The sequence below is a fragment of the Pocillopora damicornis genome, chromosome 11 (assembly GCF_964200805.1).
Source record: "Pocillopora damicornis chromosome 11, jaPocDami1.2, whole genome shotgun sequence".
In the NCBI taxonomy this organism is placed as follows: domain Eukaryota; kingdom Metazoa; phylum Cnidaria; class Anthozoa; order Scleractinia; family Pocilloporidae; genus Pocillopora; species Pocillopora damicornis.
This window is the reverse complement of record NC_142680.1, coordinates 9,245,729-9,260,700: the sequence shown is the minus strand read 5'-3', so window position 1 is coordinate 9,260,700 and position 14,972 is coordinate 9,245,729. Positions and strand designations below refer to the sequence as shown.

Here is a 14,972-nt window from a genome sequence, read left to right as displayed (position 1 = left end):
TTTTACTTAATAAAAACATGTCTTTCATCGTCTAGAAAACCTCTTCTTTGAAGCTTCGGTTGTGTCAAGGTTGAAACCAAATCTAGACAACATCAGAAGTCGGTATGTTATAAAACCAAAGCTATGCATTAAGTTGTCACATTATTCTTCATTTATTTGAGAGCACCTGAGAAAGATGGAAACAAGCGCCAATGTGGCGGCCGTTGTTTTTTTAAGACATCTCAAATTATACCAATTTGTACTCCTGAATAAGTTCATGTCAGTTTTAACACAAAAATGATATGTCAAAGGCACACTTCAAAATTAATCAAGTCTTCCATGTAAAGTTAGTGTCAAAGAGATTAACTAAGCTAACAATGTTTGATGTACGCTCTACATGCATACACGTAGCATCTATTGCGTGAGCGGAGCTGGATTTGCGTGAAAACGCTGTGACCATGATAATTCTTCAAATATGGTCTGTTTCAGAAGTAGAAATGAGTGACTATTACAAAGTCTTGTGATGTTTGAAAAGGAATGCAGCATTGAGTTAAAAGGCAAAGAGAAAAATTAAAACAATTTAGAAGTATTCCATAGTTGTTTGTTTACAATAGCTTCTGCCTGTCATCTGGGCGGAGAAAGCGCGCTCCATTCAAATCAAAAGGGTTATCGCCTTAGAGTCAAATTTCTTGCGACACTGTAATATAGTCAAGTTCAGCAAACTTTGTTTAGATTTGAACAGAAACCGCACGGAAATGTCCAACATTCAGATATTCGACAGCTCAACAACGTTAAGAATATGCGAAGAAGGATACGACATGACGAAACAGGAGTATTATTCAAAAAAGAGATGCACTTTCTCGTGCTGCGACTGTTTCCATAACAAATGTGCTTTTCGCGTGTGGCATATTCTGCTATTCCTGTTTATAATAATCGTCATTATTGGTGCACTAGTAGCTATAATCGCAATGTTTGGCCCTGCCAGAAGTCCAGATATGAAATACTCGAAAAGAATCGGATCAGACACTCCTGAAGGCGGCTGTAAAGGTAACTGTACACGTTGAGTTTATCGGGAACCAGCATTTTGTGTATTGTTCATAATTGTCATCAATGTGGCGAAAGGTCCAAATGCACGCCTCTCTTGTTTTAGCGCCGGCCCAAGCCTATCTTATACGAAAAAAAATATATATATGCAAAATTAGAAGCTGAGGACTGATACAATCAAAGTGCTCTGTGAGCAAACTCGTGAATTGACACATGATTTTTTAGATTATGTTTAATGTTATCTGGTTTAGGGAATTTTGTGGTTGATTGTCATATCTGGAGTACTAGCAGTAGTTCAGTGTTCGCTAATGTAGCAAAGAAACAAAGTAACGTTGGGATAAGAAGGCATTACAATTGAAATGATTATGCTATTACATTTGACAAGGTGGATGATGTCATGTGTTTTAAACGTCTATCATTTTTGTTTCTGGTTCAAAAGAAAAGGTTGGAAGTAAATGTGGGTGAAAAGTGAAATTTACTGTCTTTCGTTGTAAATATTAGAAAATCAAGGCAATACTGTCTTAATGAAAACATTAACGATTCCCTCTTTATCAAATGAGACAAACGGGAACGAGTTTTGAGTGATATAACTAAGCCAAGCCTGCCACCGTCATTTTGGATCTCCGCCTGGGTAGATTTAGGTCACGTGCTAGGCAACGTATGATCAATAACAAGATAGAATTTCATTTCAGGCCTATTTATCAATTTTGTGGTGTGTAACTTTCGCATTTTAGTACGTTGTTTGTATGTTGAATCTTCAAATTGTCTTGAAACTTAAAAGAAAATTGTTCTTTAAAAATTCACTGAAAATCGGCAGCTAAAATTGTTTGTTTAGGTGTTATCTGATTTTCGTGTTAACTTGTTATTTCGTCAGTCGCCGGCATCTTTTGTTGCTTCTCACAGGAAAAACACACGCGACGAAACGTAATGATCAATTTTGTCCTCAATCTCACGCTATAACAGAAAAAGCTTTTGAACATCTGTAAACTCCGAGCGCTTCGCAGTAAGTGATATTTTCAATGAATCTTCGGATTGTTTTCAAGTTCAAGGACTGTAAATTACAATTTTATGAAAAACGAAGGTTGTTCTGTTATTTCAGTGTGAATCCTTGGATGCCTGCCAGTCGCTGGCGCCGCTTGTTGAAACTAAAACGAAAAAAAAAACTCTTTTAAGATTATCATTGGCTTCTTTTTCACCCCACCACTATTCTTAGCAACAAAGGTCGCCATTTCGTCTGTTTATTGCTCGCCAAAAACTATAAAATGCACTCAAAAGCCTAAAATCTAAAAAAAGTTTACAGGAATCGACCAATCGAGCGAGCGAGCGAGCGAGCGAGCGAGCGAATGGCATTCCCCACATCGTATCTATAACTCGCTCTTGCGCATGCGCGCAATTCACGAGTTAAAAACCAGGTTTCGAAGGTTATAATCCTTTCAAGATGTGATTACCAGCATGCACGACTTCTGTAATTCATTAAGTAAATTATTGTAAGCGTTTAATTTACTCTGCCTCGGCATTTTATGTTCTTGGGGAGGCTCTTGTTTCATAAGCTTTCTATAATAAGCGTGAGGTGTATAGGACTGGCGATGTTTCGTGATTTCAACTTAGCTTGCTCAGGATACAGTGGATATTAGGACAATTCTGTTAGAAAATCAAGACCTCGAGTTAATTTCGAAACCCTCAGACGGGATAAATGGTCAAGAAAAACTCAACAACAACTAGAGGGGCAAAAAAACAAAAAACAAAACAAAACAAAACGAAGACGTAAAAGGTCAGATCTGCGACTTTCAAAATAAGAGAGAACTTTTGCGAGACCCTCACTGACAACCCAGAAACTTTATTTTGAACTTGTGACAACTGGCATTTAAATGAAGTTTGTGCAGCATGGATTTCAGGTTAAACAACACAGTGAATGAATTTTCCTTGCGTGATCTTTCATGTTAGGTGTTAATTGTCTTTGTCTACCTCAAATTAGGGATTGACACCTTTACGTCGGACGAGAACGTCACAGATAGAGCGTAGTGAGATTCAGAGAACTAAATCGCTGAGATAGAGATCTTGCATTTTGCGCAGACAAAAGTTTAGATGACAAAGCCCTTCAATTATGAAGTAAATGTCATTTTATTTACGACAAATTCTAGAATCCAACTCTTCACTTGAAGTAATTTACTGATAGAGTCTAAAGAGAGAGAGAAAAACATTCAACATTTTGATAAGTTTACCCTTTTGAAAATGACAAAGGCACTCGATGTACGCTCGAGCTTGTACTAACAACTTTTCAATAGTTTCCATTCATAACCGACTTCTGTTAAAGAAATACTGGTTGACGGAAAATTCAGCGTGCATTATATCATAGCGGATCCACTAAAATGTGGTAAACAGAAAGAACGGTTACATAGTCCGTGATGTTTGTTCTTCTTGAAATTTTTCACTCAAAAGTTGAGGTAATGTACTACAGGGAAGAAGATAAAAATATGTTGACTTTGAGCTGACGTAACGTGGACACGAAGGAATGCTGTTTCATGTCAAACTTTTTGTTGAAAGCAGAGGCGGGTGCTGACGAAACCGACCTTTGAGTTTTCATTCATATTTCATTTTGGCTTTAATTCCGTTTCTTTTACAGACAGGTATACTGATCTAGCTTTGGTTCTTTCTCATGAGACGATTTGATTGCGCGTTGCATGAGGACATTCTATTGATCTGAAATAAATCGTTATCAAATGATCAAAGATGACAGTGAAATGTACAGAGAATTCAATTATCGAATCACAAATGTGAACTTTCAACGCCAAAACTAATTAGAGCTACGACACAGGAAATTGTTTTTAAAATTGTGGTCACGTTTCAATGTTACAGATGCGAACTGTTATATTCTAAAACTTATTAACTAAAAACTGTAGGTAACAGGTTTTATGATGATTTGTAAAAACAATGAGTGATCTTCGACAAGAAAGAGAAATGTAAGGATATTGTATATTACCGTCAATGAATGAAGATTACAAGGATGCATCGCATACTAGATTACTGGATCGGAATTGGAGGTCGTATACTGCTCCGAAGCAAAACATTGCACAAGTATTAAGCAAACTCGAAAGAAAAGATGTCAATCCTGTCGTATTTTCACTGGGAAATTCGTATTTCAGAACCATTTGGGACGATAAAAATAGCAGTAAAGATAAACTTCTCAAGCATATTTGCCTAAATATGATTTCATTGTTGAATGATGACAATGCCATTCTTCTTGCACTGAATCTCAAGAAACAGAAAGAATTTTGTGAATTTGAAATTTTAATGCCAAGCGCCTCAAATAATATTTACTTTAGACATAAAGCGGTGATAAGACTAATAAGCTGCTTTGAGAAAACCTAACAATACGTACATAAATGTTATCGACAATCTTTCTGCTCAGCGGGACGTAACAGACAAGCGTAGTACCTCTTCTACTGAAATGTCATTCACCGACCATCCCAGCATCCTTTCTGTGTAACACCAGGTTCTGTCTATATGGTCCTTCTACTCACAGAAGAATCGCACTGAATCTCAAGAAAAATAATGAACTTTGTGAAATTGAAATTTTAATTCGAAGCACCTCAAATAATATTAATTTTAGACATAAAGCGATGATAAGACTGATAAGCTGCTTTGAGAAAACGTCCTTAGACAGATCTAACAATACATACATAAATGTTATCGAGAATCTTTCTGCGCTGCAGGACGTAACAGACAAGCGTCGTACCTCTTCTACTAGAATGTAATTTAACGACCATCCCAGCATCCTTTCCGTATAACACTAGGTCCTCTCTATACGGTCCCCCTGCTCACAGAAGAATCTATTTTTATAAACTGTCAGCTGCATGGAGCTTATTGACCTTTCTGACTCTTATATGAATAAAATTATTTTGAGTCTCGCGCGAATATTTTTGGGTAAGGCAAAAAACGCGCCCTTGGTGTTATGATGGTGTATACTACCCCGCTCCGAAGGCAAGTGGTGAAAAGTACGGCAAAGGGTCCTCACTTGTATAATTAAGTTCATTTACCTTTTCTCATTTACTTTCTTCAAAAGCATGTTCTCCTCCTTTCTCCCGGAATTTCACATTAATCGTGCAGTACTACCCTACTACCGAAGTGCAACGGTCACCTTTTAGAAAGGGGAAATTTTTAATCATTCTTAAGTACAGGGACATGGATCTTAGAGTGATGTCTCGAAACGAATATGGAAAATGCCGAAGGATAGGGACTACCATGCGTTACATCCCTACGAAAAACTATGAGAGTTATCCCTACGTTACTGGATTTTAAGCCTTCAAATGTGTACTTTTATTTGTTAAAGCGTTCTTTTTTTTTTTCTTTCTTTTGGAAAATAGTTGCAATAATGACAACTTAACCGAATGCCACATACGAGATATCATTCTCTTTTTCCTGTTGGTGCGAATCTCAATAACCTCTGAAAACATCGAGGTACTTGGAGATTTTGACATTTTATGTAATATCTTTGGAATAAGATATTGGCCCATTGAAGTTTATGTATTCCGGTTTCTATCGTTCAGACGCCTCTTAACTAAGTAGCCGGGCTAAAAGTTACGTTCTCGTGGTAGTGATGGTGTAGCGATCTTAAATTGTTCCGAGACCAGCAGTCTGAGTAATTGCTACTTAACGAAATTGTTATAATTGTGATGCGATACTTACAACAACTGAATTTTGAATTAATGTAGTTCCACAGTTTAAAACTCCTTCCAGTCTATCCCGACTTATTTCGAATGAAAAATTTCGCGAAAATTCAAACTTTGCCATGACAACTAGAGCATCAAATACACTTGGTCAAAAACCAATCATAAGAAATAGAAATTACAAACACCACTGCAACTCCATTTTAGGGGCTACAGGCCAAATCCCCTCTCCCTCCCCCCCCCTTCCCTTAGATTTAAAAATCCATACTTAGGCCTGTATGGGCGAAGTATGGACGAAGTACGGACGAAGTATGGGCGAAGTATGTACGAAATATGGACGAAGTATGCGCGGGATGATGCGCAACATTGTCCTATTTTAAATGTTACGCAATGTCGTCATGTTACGCAATTTCGTCACGTTACGCAACGAGGCTATGAAGCGTCAAACACTGCATCGCTTAAAATTTTTAGCCGTCAGAGTCATTTGTAGTTATCTAGGCAATGAGGGCAAAAAGTGAAAAGTTATTTTATTATAATTTTTCCAAGATAAAAGCAAAACAAAACAAAACAAAACAAAGTTACACAAATGTTTTAACTTTTTTATTATTTCATCAGGTGCTGAAGAGTCCACCACAGTACCAACAGAATCTTCTGGCACAACCAAAGAAACGGACGAAAAACCATCAACTGCTGCTCTAACAACCACAGAAAAACCATCAATTGCTACTCCAACAACCGCGGAAAAACCATCAACTACCGCTCCAGCAACCACCGAAAAACCATCAATTGCTGCTCCAACAACCACAGAAAAACCATCAACTGCTGCTCCAACAACCACCGAAAAACCATCAATTGCTGCTAAAACAACCACAGAAAAACCATCAACTGCTGCTCCAACAACCACCGAAAAACCATCAACTGCTGCTCCAACAACCACAGAAAAACCATCAACTGCTGCTCCAACAACCACGGAAAAACCATCAATTGCTGCTAAAACAACCACAGAAAAACCATCAACTGCTGCTAAAACAACCACAGAAAAACCAACAACTACTGCTCTAACAACCACCGAAAAACCATCAACTGTTGCTCCAACAACCACTGAAAAACAAACAGGTACTGCTCCAACAACCACCGAAAAACCAACAACTACTGCCGCAGTTATAGCTACTGCTGCATCAACTGCTGGGCCAACAACGGCAGCACCGACCACGGACCCCCAAAGAAATATTTTAGAGTGCGACACAGCCATAGTTGGAGCAGGTGAGAACTTGATACCACCGTTTGGCATCAAATTCTGCAAGGGATCGTTACTCTTGAGTATCTTAAACGTGTACTGTTCAAGTCTCTTAACCCCCTATTTTTTCTACTTGCCATAAATTTCTTTTTAAGGAAGTAAGAGAATTTATCATCATATTAGGATAATACATTCAGATAATACCCCTGTCACGTTTTCAGATAGTGTATTGATATTTTCATAGAAAGTCAGACATTGCATAAGTAATTATTTTGATAATCTCTTCAATTTTTAAAGTCTATTCTCTCAATTTATAGGTGCGGGTGGCTTATTGGTGGCATATTCACTTTTTGACAAGACGAATGAAACAAACGTCTGCGTCTTCGACACAGAGGACAGCGTTGAAAACATTTATGACCATGTTTTTCCCCAAGTACCGGATGTTGTAGTTGGTAAGTTTAACATAACACCAGAAGTCAAGCTGAATCTATGTAGCAATCAATAGCTATCTATCGTTGAATTAAGGACTAAAAGTTATTTTACATCGTTTACTCGCTCCACAAACTTATGACGACAACTTTTTTTTTTTTTTTTTTTTTTCAGGCTTAGGGCAGTGGGACATTTCCGCTGACAACTATGCAGAAATGTAAGCGTCAATTTATCTCAAACTTGTTACTTAGCTGGTGGTCAAGAAATTTGAATCGTGACAGTTTTTTGAAATGCTCAAAGGTACCTAGGAATTGTTAAGAGTACAAAACTACGCCGAGCCATTTCATAGAAATATCCTTGAGTATAAATGCTGACCATTAAATATTGAGATGTAATATAAGGATACCGAGGCATAGATGAGCTACTAGAAAATAACTGATCCTCACAAGTGAATTGCGGCCTGGACTTGTTTGCCTTATTTGGACTTCGAAGGGATTGGAACTCATTCCCCGCTGATATATATTCATCAGGCAACTGAGCAACATTTCGAGAGCGAGGCAAGTTTTCGTTACTTGTTTATCACGCGCAGACTGAACTCTGATTTATTTCATCCAAGAAAAAGGGGAAAAACAGAAACGAATTAGTAGGGCCAGTAATGGAGACCATAACATCACATTGCAAATTAAAATTATTGAGAGATTATAACGGAATGTAAACTACTAACAAGTTACGACGTAGACACAAATTAGAAGGAAAAAAGTACGATTCAATTAATTTCTGTTTTCATTTTCAGGGACCTTTTAAATCATTTATTCAACTACAATGACGTCTTGTGGAACCCAAAAACTAAACACGTCGAAGCTCGTGGACAGTTTGCTAATAGCTTTGATGATTTGAAGTTAAATGCCTTTCCAACTTTACGGGACCGTGCGCCACTCAGGAATCAGACACTCATGGAAACTGCAGCTTTCATATATAATAATCAGAGAAATTTCACGCAGTTCTCAACCGCGGAGACTTTCCTTTCGTACGAATTGTCCCCGGAGGGAACCAAGCTTATGGCAGAAAATTTTGGCTTCAAAGGTGACTACATGCAAGCCATAAATCCAATGAGTTATAGAACTTATCTTAAGAAAGAAGATCATGTTACCTCCTCATCATCAGAAGCGAAAAGGCCCCCTAATTCCAAAGGAATGTCCGAAATCGTCAAAGAGCTCACCAAAAAAGTGGAAAGTGGAGGCGGTAAACTTTATCGTAAAGAGACAGTTGCTTTCATCACCAAAGAGGGAGATAAATTTCTTCTTCAAACTAACAAATTAACTGTGAAAGCCAATAAAACAGTTATCACCGTTGGACCAGCTGCTCTGAAGAAGATCGAAGGTGACGTCATTCGAAATATTACAGGTCATCAAATATTTGAATCAATTGTTGGTGTGCCTGCTTTCTATGGAGCAGCGGTATATGATAAACCATGGTGGAATGATACAACTGCCACTCAAAAGAACAACAGTTTGCAGCCTTTGGAGAAGTTCATATCCAGCAGTGACTGCTTGGGAATTACCATGCCTTACAAGTTAGTACTCATAAATCTTAACAATCTTCCTTAAAATTTCAAAACAATGCGTCAATATCTCCACGGTGAAAATCGCCCGGGTATTTTAACTTTATAAGTTTGTTCAAATTCCCGCCCCCCGGGGCCAAAATTGCGTTCAAATGCCCCACTCGAACACAATTTTTGATTAAACGATTCTTCGTGTGATCAACGAATGTTGTAGAATTTAGTAGTCATATACTTAGTTTTTTGTGCCGTTGTTGGTTTTTTCTCTTGTAAGCATCATTCTGCGATGTGAAAGTCTTCTTCTAAGCCATTCGCTCACAAAAGGGGACTCTTTGCTTCTAAACTCCTCCTTTAAATTCAAAACACGTATCACACGGAATTAAATTACACACCCCACTCAGACAAGGTTCGAATTACCCACCTCCGGGTCGCGAGCGACAGTCAAATTTCCTTGGGTTGCCCCAGGTAATGTTGAAACATCGAATTGATCGGTGCATAACTTCCCTCTGAGTTAAAAAAGGTGATTTCTTCAATATTCTCCAGTATATCTTACGATTAAGCAAGTTTAATTCCACCTGAAAAATAGCATCAAAATTTTTCTCTAATAGGAATTGAACATTTAGGAACTGGAAAACATCACGCTGATACTTCCGATCTAGACCATGATGAAGCAAATTAAGCTAAAATAAGTGATGTTTTTTGATATATCACCCTCGTGCAAAAATAATCAATGAACTATATTGGATTACTGTGACTTATGACTCGAAAGCCTGTTCCTGTTCTGTATTTTTATGATAGTGGTAATGGAACCAGCGGAAGAGCTGTCTTGCACACAATAGCTAATAACGGAGGATGCAGCGATAAGTGGGGGAAACTTCTGGAGATTTCTAAATCTAATGATGTTATCGACAAAGAACTGAAACGCGCTCTGAAGTACAAGTTTCAACGTGATATTCCCGATCCTTTGGAGACTACGTATAAATATTGGCAGGAAGGGTTTTGGTAAGTGCAGTGTTGAAAAATGATGATAAAAAAGGATAATAATAGCTTATTATTGCTTTTTTTTTTTTAATCAAAAACCTACTTCAAGTGTTCTTAAGACAGTTTCCCCTCGATTCTCAAGTTGTAATCCCTTTTCCTCGTCAACAGAAACGATATTCATCATTTCGGCTCAAAACTCATACTCTAAGTTTTCGGGTTTGTACAATGCATATTCATTACAAAGACTTCCTCTTCCGCAAAGGCTTTCCTATTGATATCTGTTAAACGCAATGAGCGTGGATGTGGACGAACAAGCGGCCCTTGATTTTTCGCGTGCATTCGTCACCTACAGCGGATATTTATAGAGAGCTCTCGAGAAGGAGAGAGAAGTCAGGTGCCAACGAACGAGTGCTAACTTTTTTTTTTTTTAAGAAAAATTATGGTTGTTACATTTTCATTATTCAATGATGTAGGTTTTTTCAGAAGCCTGGGGCCAACTTTAACTCAACGACCATTCGGAAATGGGCGAGACGACCGCTGAACGGACAAGATGTGTTCTTAGTGAACAGAGCGTATTACGATTTCGGTGGATATCTGGAATACACCATACGATCTGCTTTTGAGGCCGTACAAGAGGGATGGAATTCTGAACTTGTAATTGATATATACGATCCGTAAAGGCGCTGAATACTTAGATTTCCTGGTTGATAATGTTGGCATGTAAAGAAAATCATGGTTTTGTAAAATAGTTAACATAGATTAGAAAGTGTTAGTAGTTTGTGCGTTTAGAGGCGCTAGTTTTTTTTTTAAATGAGAACCGTGAGAATTTTAAGTCATGTCTTAGAAGACATTGCGACACCACGTGAGAAATTAAAATGAGAAAAGTGAACTAAGAACCATATTAAGGAAGCATTTAGGTAAAAGGAGACTAGGCCAAAAAGTTTGCCGAAAGATATCGACTTCTTCCTCGGAAAATGCCTTATAATTCCAAAAATATACAGATAGCTTCGAATCAGTTTTGAAAATATTGATAAACTTTTTATTCTGATATATCTCTCTATTTACGTCAATAACGATCATTTTTTCCCCGATTATTTTTACTGAAGTATTGCATGAGGCTTTGTCGAGTGTCAGTATACATAGAAAACAATCAGTGTGATCTCCATACATTTATAAAGAGATGTCAAACTAATTCGTTCGTTAGGGAAAGAAGAAAAACGTTTTAGAGTATAACTGATAGATTTAAATAGGTGATAAAATATTCTTGTTCGTTACTTGTCCCACAAAGGTCTTGTTTGTTTGTGTTTGCGCTTTAAAAAGCTCTTTTTTCGAAGGCAGCTTGTTTTAAATAAGTAGCGTTCATGTTCGGTTTCGTTCGCGGAAGAGTGGCCATGTTGGGGGAAAGCTCTCTTTTTTCAAGAGGTGCTACATAATGAGGACCAAAGACCCAAAACAGAAGATCCACGCAAACTAATATAAAACAAGATGGGGATAACGGCTGACTCATGATAAGTTCGGCTCTCATTGCTGTGTGCGTGTGAGGCACAAGGCAGCTTCGAACCTTCTAAAGGTTTCTGATTTAAACTATTGATTATGAGATAGCAAACTGCCCACAGCCGCCTTCTGTTTTCTTAACACCAGCAGTGGTTCCTGCGAAGCGTTACCGCCATGCGATCAAATGAAATGTAGTTTAAGCACTTTTGTTACATACTTCAAACACATCCATGTCTTTGGGAGGTTGTCTCTCGACTAATTGGATGGTACTGGTCCATGACGGTAAACTATTCAAACTGTTTCGTTCAAAAAAGGTTACTTTTGTACTTTCAGTACTTTCCGATGTGTACGACTTGAGGACGACGCTCACAGACTCGGAAAAATTTGAAACCTCGTTTGACAAGTTCATGTTTCATGAGCCAATCGGATGCGAGCGTGACAGTTTTCCCAGATCACAGTCTTAAAGGAAACAAATTTTATTTGACCTACGGATGAAAATCAAGTAGTTCTAGTAGTGAGCTGCAATTCCTCTACGGAAAAGAGGAACCCTTTGAAATTGCTACCGCACCTAACCTATGGATTCGTAGCTCAGTTGATAATAGCGCTCTACTAGTATCCGTGAGGCCTGGGTTCGAATCTTGACGAAGCCTGAATTTTTTCTCAGGCTTCTATCTAGTAATTGCTTAACTTGCTGTTCACCAACGAGGATCACTGCTATAGTTGATTTGATAGTAGATTTAATAATTACCGGGGCAACGAAATATGTCTGATTGCTAAGAGGGACGGAAATTAAAGGAAAACTACCGAAAACGAGGTTCTTCCCTATAGGAAACCTAGGCAGCCAGAATTAGTGAGGATATCAAAGATGTAAAAGGACGAAAACCCTGAGTTCCATGAGGAGCGGGCGAATACTTAGGAAAAATCTTTTGGCCCCTTATAAAAGCCAATACCCCAAATTCAAATTCGATCTGAAAACAGTGGACAAGAAGAACCACCTAGTGGAATGTTTATTGTTAAATTCCTGTCCAGTATTAATATTATCATTATCATTATCATTATCATTATTATCATCATTATTATTGTTATCATTATTACCATTAATGCTACCATCATCATTTTTATTATTATTGTTATAATCATTGTTATTATTATTATTATCATGATTATTAAGCTCTTTCCAACACAATGTGCCAAAAAGGGAAACTATGTCATTTTGAGTATTCTACTGGCTATAGAATAAATCATAAGGAGTAATATAGTACTATTCAGTTTCAGTAGATGATTGAGGAAAAAAAAGGAAATCAAGGGATTAGCATTAAATATTTTATGGGTTTAGTATGCACCTCTACTTTGTGATTTTCTTCGTAAAAAGGGTCTATTTGTAGTTTGATCATTTCTATACTGTTAATCAGGATGTATTTGCTGGATGTTTTTGCTGTACCAATTTGAGGCCTAAATTCAAGATCCACCTTTTCTGTGACTCAGATATTTCAAATCATATTCTTTCATCTGTTTGTCACAGACGAAGCCTACCATCGGCGCAGACCCCACTCCGACTCCATTCGTTTACAAAGAACAATCAGAATTTCCAAAAAATATAAAGGGGGCAAGTTTCTAAAGAAACTGTGGTGCTGCGTCGGTGGGAAAGTATAGCAAGTAATTTAATATTAACAACTGAGTTGAAAACGTAAATTGGCCACCGAAAAGAGTTTAAAGTCTGACGTTTCGAGCGTTTGCCCTTCGTCAATCCCTCTCACGAAGGGCTGGCGCTGTCACCAGTTATCACAGTCACATACACGCCGGCGCTAAGAACGCAGCTCCCGCACTCACTAGCACTTATCACACTAACGTTGCAGGGACAACAAAAACTTAAGATGAAAAGCATACGGCAGAAAAATTGGGTGCGGACCCGCCTAGAAAGGAGTCCGTACTCCAAATTTTTGCCATTGTAAATGATTTGTACCCAAGGTTTGGGCCCTCAGGTCATTTTATGTTTTCAATTCCTTACTTCAATAACGAGCACCTTTGAAGTATAGGCTCCAGGTAAGATAACCTCTTTCCGAAGCTTTTTCCCCACACAAATTGTTACAAAGTTCCCTTTGACGTGACCAAGATTAAAAGCAAGTTTCAATCTATTTCTATGCCATCAGGAAAAACATGGAACATAATGTATGTTGCTAAAGTTTATTCGCTTTAACACATTTCCAATAACTGATTCATAAATGATGACCGTTAACTTTTTCCAAAACTGGAAGTGTCAAACTTGTCTCTTAAATACATTCAGATGAACTATATAGATATGATCAAATTACTAATAAGCCCGTTTTGCAAAACAAATTACAAATTAAGGTAGAGAAAGTTGTTATTTTCGTCTTGTCTCGAGCGTGGGACAAAGAAAAACTTTTGAGTCCCCATGAGGAATCGAAACTCAGACCTTTGGATTCCGCGCTCACAAATTAGAGGTGCATACTAACCCATAAATTGCTTTGTGCAAACAGATATTGCTAAACGATATCATGATTTCCCTTTTTAACTCGTAAATTGCGCGCATGCGCAAGAGCGAGTTGTAGATATGATGTGGAGAATGGCACTCGCTCGCTCGCTCGCTCGATTGGTCGATTACTGTAAAATTTTTTTCGATATTAGGCTTTTGAGTGCATTTGATAGTTTTTGGCGAGTAATAAACAAACGAAATGGCGATCTTTGTTGCTAAGAATAGTGGTGGGGTGAAAAAGAAGCCAATGATAATCTTAAAAGAGTTTTTTTTCCCGTTTTAGTTTCAACAAGCGGCGCCAGCGACTGGCAGACATGCAAGGATTCACACTGAAATAACAGGACAACCGTCTTCGTTTTTCATAAAATTAAAATTTACAGTCCTTGAACTTGAAAACAATCCGAAGATTCATTGAAAATATCACTAACTGCGAAGCGCTCGGAGTCTACAGATGTTCAAAAGCTTTTTCTGTTATGGCGCGTATCAAGAAAAACTGATCAAATTCAAAGACAATGCCCTTTGTTTAGTATCTCAAATATCCATAAAAGGATATCTTGAAACAATAGCTTTAGAGCCAAACAATGGCTTATTAATTCACGAGGGAAATTCGAACTCGCTGCCATTACAATAGCGAAATTCACGAGGTAAATTCAAACATAGCCGATTACTGCACGAGCGCGAAATTTGAATATTAGCGAAAGCGCTTTTATGTCAAATCTTACCCTGAGGAGGAGTAGGGAGTTACTTTTTGTTCAAGGTCACTTGCTACTCAGGGAGGGTCGGTCAAGACACAGAATGTCCCAACTGAGAGACTGACAAAGAGTGATGAAACCAAATGAAGTTTGTGTGAATGGTCACGAATGAAACTTGTTTGAATGAAACTCATTCCGTGAAAAAATCGCATCACCATCGCAAGCTCGTGTAACCGCGGCTTTAGAACAGGGTCTTGGTTTGCGTTTGTTGCGTACTGATATTGACGAAGTTTTCCACCCTCTGGAAAAAAGAACAAACAAAAACCCAGATGAATTTGAATCCTTTGAGTGAGATTGAGGACAAAATCGATCATTACGTTTCGTATCGTGTGTTTTT

The 14,972-nt window shown here is 38.0% G+C and overlaps 1 protein-coding gene across 1 annotated transcript; it reads left to right on the top strand.

Moving 5' to 3' along the window:
- Positions 1 to 638: 638 nt before the first annotated feature.
- Positions 639 to 11,182, top strand: LOC113686226 (uncharacterized). Its single transcript, XM_089188027.1, has 7 exons — positions 639 to 1,026; positions 6,306 to 6,953; positions 7,245 to 7,379; positions 7,531 to 7,573; positions 8,150 to 8,929; positions 9,713 to 9,916; positions 10,369 to 11,182. Exons 1-7 carry the CDS (start codon positions 735 to 737, stop codon positions 10,571 to 10,573), a joined length of 2,307 nt encoding a protein of 768 aa, XP_089044153.1. The 5' UTR covers positions 639 to 734; the 3' UTR covers positions 10,574 to 11,182.
- The last annotated feature ends 3,790 nt before the right edge of the window (positions 11,183 to 14,972 follow it).

Bases quoted from the DNA above. Each gene is read 5' to 3' on its own strand.
- LOC113686226 (XM_089188027.1), top strand. From the start codon at position 735: ATGTCCAACATTCAGATATTCGACAGCTCAACAACGTTAAGAATATGC. The intron at 1,027-6,305 runs GTAACTGTACAC...TTATTTCATCAG, and splicing joins TCCTGAAGGCGGCTGTAAAG to GTGCTGAAGAGTCCACCACA. The intron at 9,917-10,368 runs GTAAGTGCAGTG...TCAATGATGTAG, and splicing joins TATTGGCAGGAAGGGTTTTG to GTTTTTTCAGAAGCCTGGGG.